This window comes from Sapajus apella, unplaced genomic scaffold, assembly GCF_009761245.1.
Source record: "Sapajus apella isolate SASKATOON/1434 unplaced genomic scaffold, GSC_monkey_1.0 scaffold35, whole genome shotgun sequence".
NCBI classification, from domain to species: Eukaryota; Metazoa; Chordata; class Mammalia; order Primates; family Cebidae; genus Sapajus; species Sapajus apella.
In genome coordinates this window covers 12,957,748-12,980,776 of record NW_022436975.1, presented here as the reverse complement: position 1 = coordinate 12,980,776, position 23,029 = coordinate 12,957,748, and the positions used below count along the sequence as shown (strand labels likewise).

Sequence of the window (23,029 nt, the reverse complement as noted above, 5' to 3'; positions counted from 1 at the left end):
GAGCCACTGCAAATTACTAGTAGCATTCTGTAATTAGAACTGAACTTAGAAGTCAAAGGGCAAGTTCTAGATTAGAGCTAGTGGGTTTTTTTTTTTTTAAAATAATGGAATTTGGCCCACTGATTAGAGATTGAGGAACTCAGAGCTATAGAGATGAGAGTATGTTCCTAGTTCTACCCAATTTGTACTGATGACTTTGGGAGAATCATTTCATTTTTCTTTTATAAAACAGATAATTATTCCTGTCTTTATCCCCGTTGGTTCTCAACCAGGAACTGCCCCTGCAGGGAACATGTGGAAATGTTTGGGGGTGGGTTGCTTGTCATAACCCTTGGGAGCTCCTTGTCTTTAGGTCCAGGGGAAACCAGGGATACCAGAAATCCTGCAATGTGATGAACAGGTGCACAGGATGAAACATTGACCTGCGTAAACATCCAGAAATGCCCTCTGTAGAAACAGTGGCAGGACACGGTGAGGATCACCGGCAGTAATGCACATGAAGGCACCTTAATGGTGACTCCACCTGCCGCACAAAAAGGAGACTCTGCCCTGCCCTTCCATCTTCTGTTTCATAAACTTTTCCTCTTCTCAGAAGGCATTTTAGGATATGATTTACCCTTTTTATTTATTAATATTGATATAATATGCATTGTATTCCTTTTTATGGGAAATTTAAATATTGTGGTTCATCTTTTTAAGAAGTTATTTTCTAATATCAAATGATTTTTATTTTTGACTGTAAGAAGAATACTTACAAAAGAATATAAGGTATATTAATCATATCAGATGTGATAAATGATGCGTCAGGTGGACAGCAGTTTACAAAGCTGTTTCCTGCAGTGAGACCAGTTGTGAATGAGCCTTTTCCTATTTCCTTAGGCCTCAATGGATCTTGTAAAGGAGTAGGAATGGACAGTGCTATTTCACTTCTCTGTCCTCTCTCTGGCTAAGAATATGAAATGATTTGAGGGGAAATACTTGCTTCTGTGGTAGTTAACAGAGTTTTTAAAATTCTGCAGAAATGAAATGGACAGAGAAAAGGATATGGCCACATTTTTATGTGATTTCATTATGTTATTGATGCGCTCTCCCTTTAAAAGGGGGTAATCAGGTCATTTTGATAAGTAACTTAGATGGAATATACATATTATACTAAGTCTTTTAAAAAATTAGTAGTTTATTTCACGCACTACTTCAAAGTTAGTGTTGCATCTAAACAGAATCTTTTCTGTTTTCAAAAATATTTTGTGTGACATGTTTTGAGAATTTAACTGAAAACTATTTTTGGAAATGGTCTATCATTGTATATACTCTTAAATTACTGGAGAAATAATTGTGAGAAGAGGTGTTCAGTAAAGTATTTTCTTCTTATACGATCTTACATTTATTTCTAAACAGAGACAAAGCACGGAGGACACAAGAATGGGAAGAAAGGAGGACTCTCGGGAACTTCATTCTTCACGTGGTTTATGGTGATTGCGTTGCTGGGTGTCTGGACGTCTGTAGCTGTGGTTTGGTTTGATCTTGTTGACTATGAAGAAGTTCTAGGTAAGAATTTCGATATCTTATGTGAATTTGTAAGGAAGAAAGTGACATCTTTTAGGAATCTTGAATATTTGTTACTTTCTTTTTGGTACTGGCAATTTCTGTAGCCTTTCAGTGGTTCTTAAAAGAGTGAGGCTGAAAAGGGATATGAAGAGGGTTACCTTGGAGTACTGTCTTTTGAACTTCTTTGAAAATGGCCTGTAACTTTTTTTAAAAAAGGCTTTTTATCGTATGTCTGTCATACAGAAAGAAGTGTTATCAAACAGTACTCATTCTCACTATATGCAGCACCTTTTGGTTTCTATTCGTTGTTATTATAAATTTTTAAATACTTGATCATGAGCCACTAAATTTATTTAAGGACCCACTAATGAATCATAACCAGACAATATGCAAAACCCTTTCTTAGAGAGGGTTTTCAAAGCACACCCTTCTGTGTCTGTGTTGGGATGGGGTGAGTGTGTGCATGCATGCATGCAGGTGCTGGATGGGTGTGCTAAGATAGGCATTTGTAGATATGTTTGTGTGTGTATAGTGATCTGTATGCCATTCTGAGAAAGTTGCTGTGGTTCTTCTGATAGTGACCTTTCTCCTTTTTCCTTTTCTCTCTGATAATCACTGCAGTTTTTCATTATTTTTTACATGAATGGCTCTATTACTTTTGGAGTCACATTCTCTTTTGCTTCCCCAAAAATCTCTTTTTAAAACAAATAAAATTTAATATTACAATTCAGTTTTCTTTCACTATATTCATCATTTTATGTACCCATTAGCATTGTCTAATTCCAGATTATTTTTGTTACCCCCTTTCCGTTAAATACCCAATCTCCTCCTCTTTCTCTCTCCTGGCAAATACTAACCTACTTTCTGTGTCTGTGGTTTCCTTTATTCTGGACATTTCACATAATGGAACCGTACGCTATATGGTCTTTTGTACCTGCCTTTTTGCACTTAGCATGATGTTTTTAAGGTTCAGTACTTCATTTTATGGCTGCATAATATTTCATCATATGGACACACCACATTTTGCCTATTATCAGTGATGAACATTTGGGTTGTTTCCATTTCTTGGCTGTTGTGAATAATGGCCCTCCTCTTTAGTAATCCAATGGAAGATGTGAACCTGTCACTGGAAAAAAATGCATATTTGTCTATATGTACAATGTTGCATGGACGATCTCCCTTTCCCTTGGACCTCCTGTGCTTCTGCTTTACTTGTCAGATTATAGACAACTTTTTGGGTAGAAAGGGCAAAAAATAACAAAATATGCTTATCTGTAATCTGTTTTTTACTGAAGTTTTTCATTTTCATTACTTTAAGGAAAGTGTCTCTGGATAGATTGACAGACCAACGGGGGAGGATTTTAGTTTGGAGACAAATTTCTGAGTAGATTTATGCTTACTGACTTATGTTGTTAGGGAACATATCTTAAAAGAGGAGATTTTATATATTCATACCTTTAAGCACAAATAACAATTTTCATGTTTTTACATGCATGCAGCCAAAGCAAAGGACTTCCGTTATAACTTATCAGAGGTACTTCAAGGTAGGCTACTGGAGATGCATTTCAAGTCTACGTGTGTTAGTCTCTAATACCTCATACTTTTTCTACTAATCTAGTTATTAACATTAGAATGTAAGTGATAGGACCAATTTCCCATTATAGGTTTGTCAGGAGGGATAGTATTTTCTTTTACTGTTTCTTGAGTTCTGTCTTCTGCATAGCCTTGATTAGTACTTTTTGTGTTCTTAGCAGTTGAAATAACATCCTTATCTCTTCCTTCATCATTATCATTTTAAATGTGTATGTGTTTGCTAAGTCAGACTTCTATATAGCAAGTTAACCATTTCCCTAAGTACAGCAAGGGCTCTGGGGAGATGGGATTGATCAGAGCTACTCTGAGCCAGAATTTCTGCCTGCTCTTCTGTGGTCTTTTAATGCACTTTGTATTGAAGAAATGATAAGAATGCTGCCAACTGTTTTTTTGTTTTTATTTTTGGTTTTAGAGCTAATGCTGTAAACCCTGTTTAGAGCATTGTGAATCCTGTTTAAAATATTGCTGTACATTAACATGATTATGTTTCTCCACAGTCATTGTCCAGTAATGAATTAGAATCGTGGATTTTAGGACGCTTTTTTAGGAAGTTGAATGTTTGAAATGCTAAACAAAATAACAGTGTTTCTTGTGAGAAAGCATTAAAGCCTAAAAGCATTTTCTGTTCTTGAAGAGGAAAGGCTTTGGTAGTATTGTCTTCTCAGCATATCTGATTTAAGCCCTTTTTCCTTATAGTATAGATGGCCAGTACTAATTAAGTCGAATAATCATAAGTTTTCTTTTATAATTTCAGGAAGCCTCCAGTTTTATATGCTTTATTTTCATAATGGTCTTTTATTTTTAAAGGTTAATTTATGATATTTCTGTTATAAATCATGATTGTAAAATATAAACTTAATGAGTTTTATATTGTTAGTACTTAGATTCTGTGTTAATCTGTTTATATTTAGTTTCTGTTTGAGGCTGGGTTATTTGTTTCTTTTGGTTCAGATATTGATAATGTGATGAAATTTCATGCTTTAGAAACATTAAATTTCAAGTAACAGGAATAAATCAATATTGTTTCATATATGCTAAAAACTTTACGAAAAATATTTTTAGCAGTATAATAAACATTGTTCTCAAGTAATTAGATCAGGATGTTGTTCAATCTTTAAAGAAAATGCTATGTCAGTTTTATTTCTTGGAATTTGTTAGCTGAACATTTCCTGACTACCTGCAATGCTCACTATTTTGAAGTAATATATTAATTTGACACTGCTTTGCAGGATTAAAAGAGGAAAGAATTGCATTAATTGGTAACATTTATGACTGAGCTATAGGACTTCACTAAGTGGTAATACCTTATTAAATTTGTTTTCTCTTTTGTTCCCATATCCATCATTTCTCTTCTATTGTAGGAAAACTAGGAGTCTATGATGCTGATGGTGATGGAGATTTTGATGTGGATGATGCCAAAGTTTTATTAGGCAAGTACACATTTTATGTTTTTTGTTAGTGATGATAAAATGCTAGAAACAAATATTTTTGATTTAATATCTATCTCAATAGTATATATCTTACAGAAGATATTTCCCCCTTAAATCATATATTTCATTACTGTTAAAATTTAAATGGCTTATTTTTCCACAGACTCTTCCATTTCGATTTACTTTTATCAATGAATAAGTGTATATATCTCTTACATATATATCTTTTGATATGTATAACAATATCATGTGTGTTTTCAAATTTAAAGTACTTCTTACTCTGAACTTAGAATTGGAATAGGTAATATCCTAGTCTGTTTTCAGATATGGTAATTATAGCCATTCTTCATTGACATTAGACATTCACTTCCATTTCAAAATGTAAATTTTTGCAGTCTTACATAAATTAATTTTGAAACAAAAGTGATAGTAAACATCTTAAAATGTCCCATGCATATTTTAATGGTAGCATTAAAATATGAACAGGAAATTTCTTTTCCTGTCTTTTGACCCAGTGTCTTTGTTTTGGAAGTCTTGGAACCTTCTCTTTCTACTGTCTTTATCAGAGATGTTTCTTGTAATAAATAACAATGTGGTATTCCCTCATTTGTTTTAAAATGCTGTCTTGCTGGAAAGAATGATGTTAATTTTAATATGCAAATTTTATATAATCTGGCCTTGTGAGACTTCCTTTGCTTTTGTATTTAGCATAATTCATGTTAAAACTTTTTATATCAGAGTCTTTAGAAAAATAATGGATATGGCATGATATTATACATTAAGCTTATAAAAGAATGACCCAAAGAAATTCTTCTTAATTACACTGTATTGTGTATATTTTTTAGACATGAAAACATAATAGGATGCCACATCTGTAACCCAGTGAAACTGCTTTTAGTAGATTAATCTCACCTCCTTATGAAATAAAAAAAGTTCTAAATATAAAAATAGAGCTTTAGTTGTGGTTAAGAGTAATAAACCTTCCTAATTTTGACCTATGTTAGTCAAAAATAGTTGACCTATGTTAGTTTTTTTTTTCTTACCATCCATTGGGAATTAGTGTTTTCTGCTTATTGCTGGAAATTTACCATGAAATTTCTTTTCCTGTCTTAACTTTAATGAAATTTTCAATATAGCTCCGTTATTCTGTATCTAAATTTGAGTTTCTGTAAATATAGTAAATCTTCAGATGACTATAATCCTAGGCACGTGAAAGAAACAAAATTATATAGAACTTGTCAGAATGATGTCAATTTGGTTGCCTATAAATGGTTTATTAGTTCATTATATTACTTTAAATGACAAATTCTGAATAGCAAAACTTTTTAAAGAAAAAATAAAATGTGGGCTAAGTTCCCTCATTTTCAAAAATAATACTACTTCCTCATCTGTATTCTGCTGATTTTTATTTGTTTGCTTTTGCTTAAAACCAGCTGTCTGGTCTGTCAGGAAATGTCAACCATTAAAAATTAAAATGTGGTATTTCTTTGATAAAATACACTGATTTTTATAGCAAACCATTACCTTAATAACTTGATTTTTAGTGTAGTTGAGATTTCAAAAGGTCATTCCCTTTAAGGTTTTTAACTTATCATTAAGAAGTTAATTAATTGTAACTTTGAATATTGCTGTTTGCAGGTATAGTGTGAGGAACACATAAATTGTGCCATTTATAAGAATTGTACACTTGGAGATGGAACTAAATTTGGTGAATATCAAGGTTTATTTTGGTAACTTTACTAATAAATGCATAAAGACAGGTCAGATAAAACTACATAAATACTTTTTTACTCTTCCTGTACTCATTTGCAGTTGGCTTATAGCTTTAGTACAGATGAAACACACCAAAGGTGAAATGTTAGGCCTACTCATCACCTCTAATTTCTATAGTGTTTTGAGTTCTCTGCATGAAATGCAACCTTAACTTGAATTGAGTTTTATGACTAAAGTTCTTTTCTGGTTTGTGAGATTATTGTAGCTTAGAGGTGCCTCTGTTACTGGAAGATTACTGCAAAGACAGACTGGTGAAATTGTTGGGGTAACAGAGGCTTCAGTGGGTTCTGTGTGCTCAGGGAGGGGTTATGGGGGAGCGCTACGGTGAGTGTATGCCAAAAATGAAGCCAGACTTCCACGGTACATTCTCACTGGAGAGGCAGCTTAATGGTAAAGTTTACACTTGAAGAGTTTAGGTTTTAGATTAAGGCCAAGGAGATCTAAGGGGAGGGAGGAAGGTAGGAGGTCAGAGATGAGAGGAGTGCTTGGCATCACAGATATAGTAATAGTTGAGATATGTTAAACTTTAGTAGATTTTGCATTTATTTCATAAGTATTTCATTTTAGATTCTCAAATCTACATATGTCTAAATCTTAAAAAGTTGGGGAAATGTACACATTCACATGGTGCATTTCACTCAATTTTAAGGTTTGGCTTTTCTTGTGAAATAGAATTAAATATATGCGAGTAAATCAAGATCAATAACCATCATTAATTTTGTTATTTGATTATTTCTGGCCAAGGCCCTTCTGATTCTTTGAAAATGTACTAAGCCTATTGTTATTCATTTACACAGCTGCTTATTTTTGTGGCCAAATTAAAATATAGGTATCTTTTGTAGCTGTTCATATTATTGAACACTGCCTTGTTTGGAAATGTAGCCTTTAAAAGCTTGTTTTCCGAATAAAATCAATAGGAAAGTGACTTGGACACTAAATCCTTAAAGTGATACCACCTAAAAATCACGTGGTTGCCCTTTGTCCTATGGCTAGCACCTAGCTGGTGTCGTATCAGGTATGACTGGAAAGCAAAAGGGAAGCCAGTCAGCACTTGGTAAATCCTGGAAGAACATTTGTAGACTGGTAGATGCATGAGTGAGCAGGTGGGAGAATACCAGCCCTTTCCAAGCCAAAGGCATTCTCTGGGTTGAACCCTGTTCTTAGAGGTTCAGAAGGAATCACATACCCAGAATATATTTTTTTCTCTTTGGACCAGGACTTTTGTCTTCAGAACCACAGGAATGTTGCTTGGCTGGGTAAACAGTTTTGTTCAAATGCTTTTGCATATTTGTTGCACGTGGTCACCTGTCATACTGAAGGATGAAAAAGCTTTATATTTTATATGCAGTACTCAGAAGTACTTGTAATATATTGGCAAATGGAGAAAAATAAAGATGTTTATACCATGCAGCTATAGTGTTTTAAGGCAGAAAGAAGAAACAGTGTTATTCCCACAGAGACTTAGTTGGGAATATAGATCTCTGTTTACAGCATTTGTCAACTGCTAAATTCAGTGAAAAAAAATTCTAGGCTTGTCAAAAAGTAATTTAAATACCAACTGCAATTTGTGTTTTATTCCTACCAAAATCATGAAGAATGACATAATATAGTTCTTTTGAGTAAAGCAGAGAAATTTCACCATAACCTTTAAAACTTTTAAATTAGTTGTTGTCTTATCCTTCATCTGCCAATCTTGACTGCTCATAGTTATACTACATGGAGAAATTGTGTGTTGCCAAAGACTTAAATGACTGAATTAGGTGGGTACAACCAGAAAAGCTTGGTGGTCATGAATGTTAACATTTCTTATAGCCAGAACACCCAACCCTGTTATTCCTCCTCAGAATTATGGGATCTTGCCATATATAGCTTGGTAGTATTGGCAGATTCTGATGCCTACTGGAGCTAAGAAACCTTTGCTACCCAGAGGCAGTTCTTCACAGGAAAAAGGAGGAAATGATAAAAACAATATATACTTTGATTTACTTCTATCCTAAGGGTCTGTTTTGGGTCTAATACTTTAAAATGACAGTTGTAAGGGGTCTTAGCAATAGAAGCTAATTTCACAGGTTCATGGGGAGAGGAGTTTGGAATGTTCTTACTGAAAGTGACTGGCTAAGGCGTTGATCAAATTTCATATCTGTAGGCAAACTATTATTAACAGCTGACTCTTGTCATTGGCCGGAATTACAGAACTGCGAGTCAGTTGCCAGAATTTTATAGAGCTACCACATTTAATAGTGTTAAAATTATCTGTGATACATAATTTGAGTATATTTATGCCCATCTATGGATGTTATAAATGGTAATACTGCTAATTATATTAACTCCAAAATTTCCTAAGTTAACTCCAGTTCTTAAGTGGGGTGGTGGCGGGGGAGGGGAGGATTTTGAGGAAATAAGCCTTCGTAGTTTGAATGAATGAATGAATGTGTGTATAATCAACTCTCGATAAAATCTGGTTGATAAATGAGCAAATCTGGAGGTTGTCAGAGTATATATCTTTTCTTCCCTGATACTGCTTTTATTCACTCTTCCTTTTACTGTCTACTGATTTTCCATTATTGTCTATTGATTTTGACGGATAAAATTTTTTCTTTCAACACTAATGAGAGAAAGGCAAACTTGGGCAGGGGCTGGTAGGAGTGGTGAGGATTGTTCAAACTGTGGCTTTCTTTTGACATTTGATTGAGAGTTGATGGTAAGGTGTGCATTTTGATGGACTTCCTTATTTTCCAAGTGTGGTTTCTGTAAACCTCTCTGACCATGATGCACATCGTTTTTGAGATCGCCCTTCCTGCACTTCTTTTTTCCACCTAACTGCTCTCCTTATTTTCTCTCTCTCTTCCTTTATTCTTATGTAGGCCTGACCAAAGATGGCAGTAATGAAAATATTGATTCTCTTGAGGAAGTCCTTAATATTTTAGCAGAGGAAAGTTCAGATTGGTTTTATGGTTTCCTCTCATTTCTCTATGATATAATGACTCCTTTTGAAATGCTAGAAGAAGAAGAAGAAGAAAGCGAAACTGCAGATGGTGTTGATGGTACGTCACAGAATGAAGGGGTTCAGGGAAAGACTTGTGTCATACTGGATTTACATAACCAGTAACTTTGATTCAGGGATTGAAGTCATTGGCTAATGAACACCCGAAGCAGCCTCCTTTTTCTTTTCTTTCCTTTGCTTATGCAGGGCTTAATGTGCAGTGGGGCGGTTGTAATCTTACCATCTTACCATGCAAGTCAACCATGTGATCTTGCCCAGTATAGCTACTAGCTAGTCCCTTGCTCGCTGGACTCCCCCCACTTCTAGTCAAGAAAGTGGCATTCCTCATTCTTGTAGTCAGCTACAAAGTACACTAAAAATGATGTTCTTGGTGGTATAATTGGTTTCTGTATCGTTTTGTTTCAACTCATGTATTCACTGAACTAAATTTGGACACTTAACAGTAGCAAATTGTGTTGTGGTTAACCCTTGATACTTGTCTTTCTAACACACTATTAATTAAAATGATTCTAATGGGTTTCATTATAAAAATATTTCTGGCATGATTTATAAGTTAAATGCTTCTCTGTTTTTTAACATGACTGATGTATAAAGTGATGGTTCTTTGCAAAGCTGATATTTTTTATTGTAATTTGTTTAGGTTAACTGACTTGTCAGATTTCTATGTAAAATTCTGTGTTAATGGTGCTTTTAAAATGATTTTGAAATAACCCCATGTTTTTGCCTTAGAGTAAGTTAACTTACTGTTTTCAGATAGTAGCATGACATATTTCTGTTTATGAAAGCAAAATTTATTTTGTTTTATTTCCAAATATACATCCAGAGAAAGTAATTTGTATTTTTTTTAAAGTAGGCATATTACACGAGGGAACATGTGAATATGTATCTTAATGTTGTACATATTAAAATTGTTCAGCCTAAATAAGTCTTTTTCCATTTTTTCCTTCATTAATTTACTAATTGAATATTGATTTTTGCTTAGATGTAATGTGATTTTTAGAATTATAAACTTATTGAAGTGGTCATTTTGTTTAGGGCAGTAAACTTTTTACATTAGAACACCTTAAAAACATATTTGAATCCATTTCTTTAAAGTGAGTTTGCTTCAATAGTAACAAAAAGTTATATCAGCTATATACAAATTGCGTTTTTTAAAATGAAATTTCATCAGTTTCCCCTCAAGAAAAGCTCTTCTAGGGATAAGGAAGATAAGGAAAGGGATGTTACTTTTTGAAGGAGTAAAGTTCCATGGTTTTAAATCTTTTCCAGCATCTCTAAGATTTTGGTTAACTTTAGTTTGTCAAATATCTAAAAATTTGAAAATGTTTGCATTTCTTCACCTTTTATTTAACTGTGATTTCTACTTTTCAAATATTTCTTGTCTTTCTATATCTAATCAAATGATTTTCAGTAAATGTGTCATTCATCCATTTATTTTGAGGGCACTGTGACAAGTTTAGATAGTTTGCTAGAAATTATTCTTCTAGCTTGTCATAACGGTAGCTTGAAAGCGACAGTCTCAAGCCAGCACAGGACATCACCCCTCTGCCTACCATTTACCTGTGTCAGAGAACACTGTCCAATTTGCTAATCTTATTGAAAAACATTCTATAGCTAATTTTGGTTATGGATACACACACTGGACAGTGATCTCTTAAAGTGTAAATGGCTATGAAAGCTCTAATTTGTCTTGCCCTCACTAATGGGCAAATATGTTTTATTCTGTTAATGCTTCTGATAACCCAAAGGATCTGTTTTCAAATATTCAAGGACTTCAGCTAAGCTGTCACTGAGTAGCATGTTCGGCAACAAATGAGTATCATTCAGTAATGTTCCTTCTGAAAGCTTATTCAGTCTCTGTATTTATTGTGTCTTCTGCTTTTATATTTGGGTACTATGAAATATCAAAGTTTATTAGGTTTTAATTCTAAAGGAATCTTCAGCCTCACTCGATGAAATTCACCTAGCCAAATGTCTGGGATATACTTTTTAAGGCAATATTACTTGTTAACGTGTCGTTACTACTAACACTAGAAGATATTTGATTAATTGAGGAGAAGTAAATGTTTAAATTTTTGTGTTAAAAGTGTTTGGAATTATTACTTTTTCATCAGGCTTTTTTGTCATACTAATACATATTTTATGTACAGAAATTAATTATGCTTTATTTTTGTAAGTGAAAAACAAGAATGTGTATAAAAATTTGCCACTTGTTTTGTACCACCCCTCATTAGCTCCACCGAAAGCCTCTGATGAAGGTGACACCCAGGTAGCTGATGAACCCCTGACTTCTGTGACTTCTGTCAACTTGTGCCTAAGGCGTGTGTTTGTGTGTGTGTGTGTGTGTGTGTGTGTGTGTGTGTGTGTGTGTTAAAATAAAGGTATTTGCAAAACCGTGGTGTAAAGTATCAAAGCAGATCAAAATTACTTCACTTTTGTTTTCTTTATTATGTATTGCTATAATTCTTAATTTTCTAAGGGTGTATTTTCTAATTTTCTGTTTAATAATATAAGTATTTTCATAGCTCTTGTCTTTTAAACTTAAGAGCTAAATTAAAAAGGCAAAATCGTATCCCATTCATTTGAATATTTATATATGATTATGAAATTTTAAGTTATACTATATTTACTCTACCTTTTCAGTTCCGAGCAATCAGAGAAACTCTGTGGAACAGGCTTCATGTTGGGATGTAGTGTTGTCTCCTCAGAGTCACTGTTCCAGCTTCTTCGGATGCACTGACATTGTCTGATTGCAGAGGTGCTGGCTTCTCCGGAGTTTGGCACAAAAACAAGACAGCATTCTTTCAGCCCTGTAGCTCCTTCAGCCTGCCTTGCTTTGGGACATGAGTGGTGGGTATAAGTCAGTTGGGCAGGTGTCTTCTGGGTGACAGTCTTACCCAGTCCAGAGGCGTGGCTGTCAGCCTGCTGCCCTGGGGATCCTGCAGACGCCTCGGTGCTGAGGACATATGGAATGGTGGGCTGTCCTGCTTTTTCATCTTGTCCTTGATTCTTTCTTTCTTCTAGAAATTACCTCCCTGTCTTATAGAGCTGTATCCAGACATGAAGGAAGGACTATTTTCTGTTTGATTGTTTTTATTTACAGTTAGAACAGATTGTTTCTTTGTCTACCCTGATGTTTGCAACTTTGGAGAATTATCAAAAAATCAGATCTAGCACAACGAGTTATTCTTAATTTGATCACTTGGTAGTTTACTTTTGGGGGATTGATGCTCCATGACCCTTTCTAAATAATTTCCTGGGCTAGCTCCTTAAGTCCATAAGACATATAAGAAATTTTCTGTGATTTAGCTGTGGAATATTTGATCACAATGCATATTTGGAATGCTTAAAGAACTCAGTGACTCAGACTTTATTTTCATAAGTTAATTGATGGAACCAGTATGCAGAATTTTCTGCTTTCATTATTTGTTGAGATGACCATGTTATACATAGGAATAGATATTAAGTAGTTTGTGGACTCCTTTAATCTAGGAACCAGATCTTAGGCTTTATTTGAATTCCTCTTCAATGGTAAGCCCTACATGTGATATTCGTTAATATCATATGAATAATGTCATATGCTGGTGTTGGTCCTGATGGGTGAGGAGTTAGTGCATAATAAAATACTGAGTTTTTTTTTTTTTAAACTGTTTTAAGTAAGTGGTAATATTATTGGACATTTTTTTTTGCAAGAGAAATGACATTTTGAGTTTCTATAACAAACTGACCCATGCTAACAAAAATCTTCAGGTGACCTTTCTTTTCTCCGATTTGTATTTGAATCTACATTTTACCTTTATTTTCCCTCTGTCTCTGGATTTTAATTCCTTTGTGTTTATTTAGTCTTTCAGTTTTCTCATGTTCTGATTCTCCCTTCCCCACTTATTATAGAGGGTTGGTGAGTTTGTAGCTGCTGCTGCTGCTGCTTTTTAAAATCTGTACTATATTATTCAAAAATATAGTACAAATATATGTATTATACTATTTTATTTAAAAATAAAAAAGAAATTGGGGTAGTGTCCTAACATGCATTTTACCAAGCGTAGACATCTGTTCTGGAGGGACAGTCCACCTCGCTAGCAGGACTGTTAATTGGACATTTAGGGCCTCTTTTTGCTATGTGTAGTCATGTTGAAATAATTATGATGTTCCAGTATGGGATAGAGGAAGGTGAGAAGGCTCAAAGTGACTGACAGGTCTCACCAGAAATGGTGGGGGTGGCTGAAATGACCGGAGTCTGAAGTGATGTCCAGGCCAATCCTAGAGCTGACTGTCTGGTCTGCAGTAGCTACTCATGTGTCTGTAATGCCGTCAGTCTTCTAAAATCATGTCTGTTGTATGTGGTGTAACCACAGGCCTAGCCATTGGCTTAATGGTTCAAACATTTTCATTCATAGAGAACATTTCATTTTGCAAATGTGGAATAGTGGCTTGAGGCAGTTGCCAAAATAGCATAAATTTCCTTTAGGCAACTCCCTTATGTTCTAAGGGAAGAATGTAAGACCTTTTTTCTAAATTCTGTATAAGAATTCCCAAATAGTTGCCAGAGCTGTTAACTATCATCTCTTTAAAAGCTTACATTAAAATAAACATAAAAGGATGAAAAGAAAGTAAATAGCATGGCAGTTATTTTTCAACCTGTTCTTAAAGCACATCCTAATGCTTTGATGATTTCTTAGATTGGAATATAGTCTATTAATTAAAAAAAAAACTTGTCTGAATGGATTAAGAATTACCTAAGGTGTTTCTATTTTTGCTTAAATTGATAGAATTTTGTTCATACTACTTGAAACTATTTTTGACAAGCTACTGTGTTGTCATGAATTTTATTGTTTCATGGAATCTTCCCTTTTTCCCTTTTTTTTTTTTTTTCTTTCCTAGACGTTAGCTATGGTAGTAAAGATAGAAAAGGAGAAAAGTAGGGCATGCTTGCAGCATTTTGGCACTGTAGGGAGAATCTACATCAACCATAGTTACAAATGATAAGAATTTAATTCTGTCAAGAATTAGAAGGGTGGGTCTTATGTACCTTCCTTGTGGTTTTCCCTTAAGTCTACTTCTCAATGCCCACAAACTAATATTTTTCCCCTCTACATGCTGTCACTAATCTTGGATTACCACTGACCCCCTTCTCCATTACTGCATTTTTCATGGTTGCTGGGGAAAAAAAAAATCTGTTATAAAATTAACTGCACTGACCCTCTCTCGGGGGTGTGCTGCTTTGACAGTTTCTCTCCTTAGCAGTCATTCTGAACCTTTCCCACACCCTTCCTTCTTCCACGGTCATTTTATTCCACTGCAGAGATGATTTTGCTTTCTGCTTTTTTTTTAAGATAATCAAGTGTGGCTTCATGTGGTTATTTTCTTTTCTTTTCTCCTTTACAACATTACTATCAGGATTTTTTGGAGCTATTGTTTCTTTTCTCATTCGCTCATCATTTTTTCAGACATTGTATACTCTGGTTTCCAAAGCTGACCATTTCCCTTGAGCCTGTACCTCCTGCTGACCTCATCACCTCTCTCCTGTCATGAACTTAGTTAGCTTCTTTTTCTTACAGACATGGCTGCGTTTCCTTAACCTTCAAAACCAAACCTGTATAAAATTCTTCAGACTCTTAATTCTTTTCTGCTCCCGTCAGAATCTGGGGAAATTCTAAATATAATCAGTTTTCTTCTAAGGAGATAAGGAAGGCTGATACGAGCACCCTAGGATTTTGGTCACTTTTTCTTCCACCTGTGTTTTCTCATTGTTGTGGTGTGACTGCCTTCTCTACTGCATGTAAAACTGTATTCTGAAAAACTTTAGAGGATATTTAGTAACTGACATAATACAATAATGTCCTAATCCTAAACCTTTGTTCATGCCTTCCTTCCTAAAACTGACCATTATCACTTTCTGAAAAAACACTTTTTCTTCTTTTTTTTTTTAAATTTAATTTCATTTTATTTTAAGTTCAGGGATACAAAAAAACAAAAAAACAAAAAAACAACTTATATTTTCTTGACTCTCTTTTTGTTTCATTGTTACTAAGGGGCTCCTTTGTTAACTGTTTTCAGTGGTATACTTTCTTCACTTCTATATACTTTCCTTCAGAGACTGAATGTAATAATTGTTGATAAATTATTAGCTTGGTTCTTATGTCAAAAATATTGAAAAATTATTGGCTGTTTTTAAGCACATCCTAATGCTTTTAGAAAAGGTAGCATGAGGTGATACTTTGGAGTTTTATATGGTGCACTGCACTTAGTTCATTTGTATCACTGTAAGGATTTATAGCCAAACCAAAAACCTTTAAAATAAAGTATAGCACTGTTTATATGTTTCACTAATCTGATGCTAATCTAATATTTAGGCTTATTCATGGCAAAAGTTAACTCCAGTCTTTTCATCCATATAGCTCTTTTTACCTAGAACATAACGGTGAGGGTAGGGAGAGCGCAGTCTGGGTTTCCTCACTTTATTTTTTAATAGGAAAATCTGGATCTGCTGTGGGAGAACATGCAGGAGTCAGGACGGGGACATAGCAATACTAGAAACACATTTTAATGTTTTATGCTAATTTGTTTTACACATTGGATACTGCTCATATATTTAAAAGTGGGTATTACAATAATAGTTTTGGTATTCTGAAATAAACTTCAGTGGAGAGTGGTTGGAAATAGCACTCAGTATTGCAGGGTGATACACTGTTTTGGACAGAGTTTAGGAAATAATCAAGTTTTGTCTGTGAAAAATAATTGTTAAGCACATGGGAATAAGTACTGGTTAGTTATGCTTATCTTTGTATTTCATGTAATTGGACAAATATAACCATAGTCACTTGTTTACATTTTTATATTGTCAGTGGTAAGAGATACTAATACGTTTTTGAAGAATCGTGATATTTCAACCAAAATAAATTACTGTTCTTAAATGGACGACCTCATTTGATAGACAAAAATTGCTATGAATAGAGAAAGGGGAGGTTTGAACAATATAGTAGTACAAACATCTCACACTGAAAGTAGAAGTTTTGAGAAACATACAAAGCGGGTTTTACAGTTTACAGTTGGAAAAATGTCAGATATAGCTTTGGGGACTTTCTTATGACCACACCTTCGTTCTTTAGTGACTGGTTATGCATGGGCTTACCCCACTTCCTGAGGAGATGAACACTAAACATTGCACCTGCAACCCTAATGTGCCTAAGAAATGGATTGGCAACTTGGAATGGAACTTTGGAAAGTTTGCCAATACATGAGCATAAACCAGCCTTTGTGTGACCGAGAGAGAGAATTGGGAAGACCAATTCAGTCGGATGCTAAGTACAGCCTGGTTGGAATAAAGAGTTAGAGGTATATCGTTAGAGACTCAAAAATAAATCCATTATCAGAACTTTCATTTGCCAAGAGAGGAAATAGAAAGCTATTGCCACGTTTTGAGAGTGAAAAAGTACTATGTGTTTATGTAATACTGCCATTCTTAACTTGCTCGTATAATTTTTGTTAAAATTTGAACTGATAGAAGAGCAGTGATTGTTCAGACAGTAAAGATGGAAACTATCAAAATATACTATCCTTTTTTTGGATTGCAAATGTAATTGAAAAGTGAAGTAAGGTCCTTGGTCCTTCACTCTAGTACTTTTAATTGATCATCTGTGACCCAAACAGAAGTCCACCACTGAGTAGTAAATGCCATTTCCAGTGGCAATTAAGTATTTCTAATGCCAACAATTCTTAAAGATCTAAGCCAAACTGTGAAGTTGATTAAATCATAAATCATAGGCTGATTATAATGCACTTATCTGTTAAAGATAGTGAAAGGAAGGCTTTAAAGTGACATGTAAATAAGAGATATATTGGAGTAGTTTTAAATGGTGAATATAAGTAACTTGTTTTATAGTGACATTGATTTTAACTATAGACACTTTTTTTTGAATTCCCTTAATATTTTTTATTTATAACTTATTTTTGTCTTGCAAATATCAACAGAAGGATCCAGGAGTATTTTTTAATGGTGAATATAAGTAACTTGTTTTATAGTGACATTGATTTTAACTATTTTATAGACACTTTTTTTTTAATTCCCTTAATATTTTTTATTTATAACTTATTTTTGTCTTGTAAATATCAACAGAAGGATCCAGTGGGGTAGCCAAGAGAAAAACTAAGGCTAAAGGTATTTTCTTTTTTTTCAAATTAGCCTTGAGTGAACCAAGTTTAATGTTTGAAAATGCATGACATTTTCTGGGAATGTTAATGTAGCTACTAATGCTAAACATTATTGCTTTGGGGTCTTGCTCGGGTGCACCTTAGGTTGTAAGTAGCTTTATCAAGACTTCATCAAAAAATGTTCTGCAGATAATTTTAAGTCATTATCTTTTCATGTTATCAAAGCTTTGTAATAGTCTTTAAATTAAGAATGTATATATTATGGCAATATCATTATATTTTTTATGATATATAAATATTAAATTTACACATAAACATCTTACCTTGTTTCCTAAAAGCTTAATTAGTTTGACATTTTGAATTACTGTTGGAAAAGATGAAGTCTTCAGCAATTGGTTTTATTTCTCCAAAAGCTTTTATGACACTCTGTCTTAGAGCACAGTAAGAGTTAGTGTGATCCAAATGTATAGTTTTCAGTAAAATGAAAACTTAGATGTATAATGTAGAACCTGCATTACATTGACATAGAATTTGCTGTTTGATATTTTAATTCATTAAAAATTATTATACCTGTCAACCATTTGTAGACTAACAGCTCAGTATTACAGCTTTACTTCATATGCCAGTGGTTATTCTTGTTCATTGTTAGTGATCATATTCTTTCTGGGGAGAGATATGGGGGATGTGCATGTTTTTCTTTATAAGCTTGTGATATTCTTGTAATCATTTCAAGTGCTTGGCATATTGTTTGTAGTTTTTTTGGTGAAATATGAACAGATGAGACTATGTGATTCACAGGGTTTTGTGATTTATATTTTGAGATCAGGAACTTTTATATTTTATTTTATTATATTTTATTTTTGAGACAGAGTTTTGCTCTTGTCACCCAGGCTGGAGTGCATTGGCATAATCTCAGCTCACCACAACCTCCGCCTCCTGGGTTCAAGCAATTCTCCTGCCTCAGCCTCCCAAGCAGCTGGGATTACAGGCATACACCACCATGCCTGGCTAATTTTTGTATTTTTAATAGAGACAGAGTTTCTCCATGTTGGTCAGGCTGGTCTCAAACTCCCGACCCCAGGTGATCTGCCCGCCTCCGCTTCCCAAAGTGCTGGGATTACAGGTGTGAGCCAACATGCCTGGCCAGATCAGGAACTTTTAATGGTTTAACCTTTCCCACCTGAATAATTTCTGAGGATGAAAACAATTTTCATCATTTTATTTTTATATAAATAACGATGAAACAAATTGACAATAAAATATTTTACTTCTGGATCTAGAGAAGCAAATTAAACATTAAAGACTGAAGTTCTAAAAAGCAGTGTGCAGACCAAAACAAGCATTGCACATGCGTTATACTCTTGCAATGCCAGCATCTATGTTACTATCCAAACAGCATTGAAATAGAATGAAGACTCAGAGCATGACCCTGAATGAATACTATTCTGTATTCTTAGAAGACTTTAATAAGATTTTTTAAGGAAGAACTGAAGAATCTCCTGGTTGATCAGCAGGAAATTCAATTAATGGAGAAAGCCTATGTGATATTTTAATCTGTTAATCAAGTTTATTAGACAACCTAGAAAGGTAGAGTACTTTTAGTGAGTACTCACATTTGATGCTCATTTTGAACACCATTTGTGCTATATAAGTTTTACATGATTTTGATGGGCAAAAACATCTTCCACATTTTATTAAAGAAATATTTCATTTTCTTTGTTTCTGCTTAAATGTGGTAAACGCCTTATGATTTCCTCATGAGAGTTCAAACAGATGAAATTCAGAGCGTTTGCTAACTGCTTTATTAAACTTTACATAAAGCAAGTTGAAAGCAATACCTTCCGTGAGATTTGGAATTAGCTGTGTGTTTCATTTAATTGCTCTGACAACTCTATGAACATAGAAGACGTGTGTTAGCTTGAGTGGCTCTACATAAATTAACAGGGAAACATACTTAAAGGAATACTGATTTCATGATACCTAAAAACAAAAAGGCAATTCTAATTTGTCCTTTATACTATAGATAATGATTTAAACATTTCATATACATGACAATTTTTTGCCTAGTAAACTAAGAAAATGAAATTATATTTAATATTATTTACATACATTTGTCTTCAAAGAAGCACATGTATTTTAAGGAGATACTTTTTTGTTTGAGCTAAACATTTTAAATTATCTTTGTGTGTGTTTTTACAAATTATGAAAAATTTGTTCTTAAGTTGCCAGTGTTCCTTTAATTATGTCATTATAGTTATGAAGTGTGAGTTAATACTTCGTGTAAAGTACTGCCTTCATGGTGCACTCAGTTTTATAATAGTGCATGCTAATGTTGTTTTAAGGCAAGTCATACTGTATTTCAAGATGGAAAAGTTGACAAGCTTCCAGCATTGTTTAATAGTTGATATTTTATAGAGGTTTGCATCTATTTTTAACCGCTGTAAAGACTAGTGAATTAAAGTAACTTTCTGAATGTGGATTTCCTGTGTGTGAAGAGATAAAAAGAGAATACCTTTTCACTAACTTCTTGTTCTGTGATTAAGAGATCCTGTCAATAAACCTTTTTTCCTTTAATTGGAAAATCTGAAAGTTAAAGAACTCACTAAAGAGGAGCTCAAGAAGGAAAAAGGGAAACCTGATTCAAGGAAGGAAAGTAAGAACGAAGAGAGAAAAAAGGGGAAGAAAGAAAAAGAGGATGACGGAAAGGATAAGAAAATTGCTGATGCAGACCTGTCCAGGAAGGAGTCTCCCAAGGGTAAAAAGGACAGAGAAAAAGAGAAAGTGGACCTAGAAAAAAGTGCGAAAACCAAGGAAAATAGGAAAAAATCAACAAATATAAAAGGTGTTTCTAGCAAAATGGCATCCAGAGACAGAGATGACAGAAAGGAAAGTAGAAGCTCTACCAGATACGCACACTTAACAAAGGGAAATAACCAGAAAAGAAACTCCTAAAGCTCTGGCATCATCATCCCAGAACATGGTCGTGTTCCAGATGACAATTTGTTATGGAAAAGCATGGAAAATGTAGTATTGCTCTGGTTGGTGAAGTTGTGTAAATTAGCCATTGAATGTATTATTGGTGCTGAGCAAGTAAATTATCCGAAATTTAAATATACCGTCTCATGCTTCTAAACATAAAAACATTTTAAAAATATGTCATAGAATATGATGTAATAACTTCTATTTATTGATCATGTATTCAGGCAAATGTATATGTATCATGAATTTTTATGTATTGAATACTTCCATTGACATTAAATAAGAATATTAAGATTTTAAATATTTCTGTGCAGAATACCTTGTAACTTTTTCAAGTGTGCTAAATACTCAGGGAGATAGGATTTGCCCTTTGTTTTCTCCCTCCTTCCCCTTCCTGCTTCCCTGTTTTTTACGGACACCTCCCCAGGCTCATGTGCCACCTCCTTCCCTGAGTTCCTCCCTTCCTAGCCTTTCAGGCTTTTCATAGGTTCACCTTTCTCTTTTCCCTCTTCTCTCCCCTTTTCTAGTTAACCTTCCCAAGTCTTTTACTCTCTCATTTTCTTCGCATCTCACCCCTGCCCCTCACTCCTGCATACTTCTCCCTCTCCTGACCTCCCTACAACCACCCCACCTTTCTGGTCATCCAACACATACTTAGTGCTTAGCGTGTGCCACATACACTGCTCGGGGAACTCTGGCCATAGCCATGAATAAAAGGGAGAATTGTATTCAGAAGAAAAATCCCTGAACACTGTTTTTTATGATACCTTTGTACTCTTAGACTAACTATAGAAAAGTTTTAATTATTTCAGATTAGGATGCACTTTCATTTTATATCACAGTTTTTCCATTATTTTGATTGAATGGCATACATTTTTCATATTTGATTGTGTCATTATTTACCATTTCTAAGGAATTGCAAATGTAATCTAACTAGAGGTCAGAATTTAACATCTTAGAAAATATTTAATAAAGTGAAGTTTTAGTGAGAAATACAATTCTACATATGGTTTGTACTATTCTGTACCTCAAATATTATGTATCTAATTGTGACTACTGTGAAATGCAGTTAGTTGATAATGATAAATTGTTTGTGTAGCATTTTTGATTCTGTTATTGTTAACCTTATTTGTAAACAGAATAAAAAATGCTACCACAAAGATTTTATTTTTAAATAAGTTTTTAATACTAGAATCAAAAATCCTACCCCAAATATTTTATTTTTAAAAAAAGATTTCTTTACTTTTTTATGAAGATCTTAAAAATAGAGGTTTTTGGCTTAAAGATATTTAAACTCAGAAATGAGTACATTTAAGTGTAAATATTTCTAAATGTATTGTACATCTTTCTTATGTTAACGCCTTTTACTATTTAAAGTCAAATACTTTATGACATTTAGTTGACAGAAATTTCAACTTAATAGAATTATACAACAGAGATGAAATCCTAGAGAATATCTAATATCTCTAATATAATCCTGTTATTTTACTGCTTAAAAGCTAAGGGCCGAAGATGTTGTAGTGTCATAACTTGGAGTTTTATGTTTTGATTAGTCAGGATTTTGCCATTTTTATAGATTACAACAACATAGTAAACCAAAAAGGGAATTTTACGGCTGCTTTGTTTGGCAGATACAGGGCACTAACTTCAGATGACTAGATACCAAGTCCAGACCTGGAATCAGAGCTCTTTTTCTTCTTAGCTCACTCTGCAGGTCTTAACTGTGCTGGTTTCTGCCTGACTTTATTTGGAGATCCTACCACTTGATAACCAAGATGGCCCTCAGCAGGCTCCAGACCAGTCTTTCCAGTTTACCAAACCCAATGCAGATGCCTCTGGGGGAGAGAATTCCAGGTGGCCTGGTTAAGCCTGGTGAACATCTGGGACCATTTTTGTAGTCGAGGATGGTGAGTCTTCCCAGGTGCACACCTGTGCACGAAGCTTTGGAGTGGGAGTTGAGAGGTCCCACCCAGACTCCATCAAACGCAGGGCTTCTGGGACAAGAAAGTGAGGCTTTGAGAACTGGACAGAGCCAGAAGCAGGAACCTGTCCCCCAGGCATATGAAAGTTGTATGATTCTCAAACCATATCTTGGTGATAGATCTTTCTCCTGAGATAAATGGAATGATTTTTTAATGTATAAATTTTTTTTTTTTTTTTTTTTGAGACAGAGTTTCACTCTAGTTACCCAGGCTGGAGTGCAATGGTGCGATCTCGGCTCACCGCAACCTCCGCCTCCTGGGTTCAGGCAATTCTCCTGCCTCAGCCTCCTGAGTAGCTGGGATTACAGGCACGTGCCACCATGCCCAGCTAATTTTTTGTAGTTTTAGTAGAGACGGGGTTTCACCATGTTGACCAGGATGGTCTCGATCTCTTGACTTCGTGATCCACCCGCCTCGGCCTCCCAAAGTGCTGGGATTACAGGCGTGAGCCACCGCGCCCGGCCTAATGTATAAAATTTTAAGTGCTGTCTTCTCTAAAGATTGTTTGTTCTCCCTTGAAGAAGGGCAAACAATTATAAGTGAATTTGTTGAAGCATTCTAGCAACTTT

General features: G+C 34.4%; 1 protein-coding gene across 8 annotated transcripts in view; it reads left to right on the top strand.

Moving 5' to 3' along the window:
* Positions 1–23,029, top strand: part of ASPH (aspartate beta-hydroxylase) — a 228,001-nt gene that overhangs the window by 42,347 nt on the left and 162,625 nt on the right. For 4 of the 8 annotated variants that reach the window (XM_032296180.1, XM_032296179.1, XM_032296178.1 and 1 more), the window contains exons 2-5: positions 1,399–1,548; positions 3,048–3,092; positions 4,503–4,571; positions 17,465–17,506. In XM_032296180.1, coding sequence (XP_032152071.1) covers positions 1,399–1,548; positions 3,048–3,092; positions 4,503–4,571; positions 17,465–17,506 — 306 coding nt within the window. Of the gene's footprint in view, positions 1–1,398; positions 1,549–3,047; positions 3,093–4,502; positions 4,572–9,208; positions 15,247–17,464; positions 17,507–20,089; positions 20,784–23,029 lie in introns of those variants that run through there. The other 4 variants (XM_032296183.1, XM_032296184.1, XM_032296181.1 and 1 more) reach the window with 3 other exon arrangements.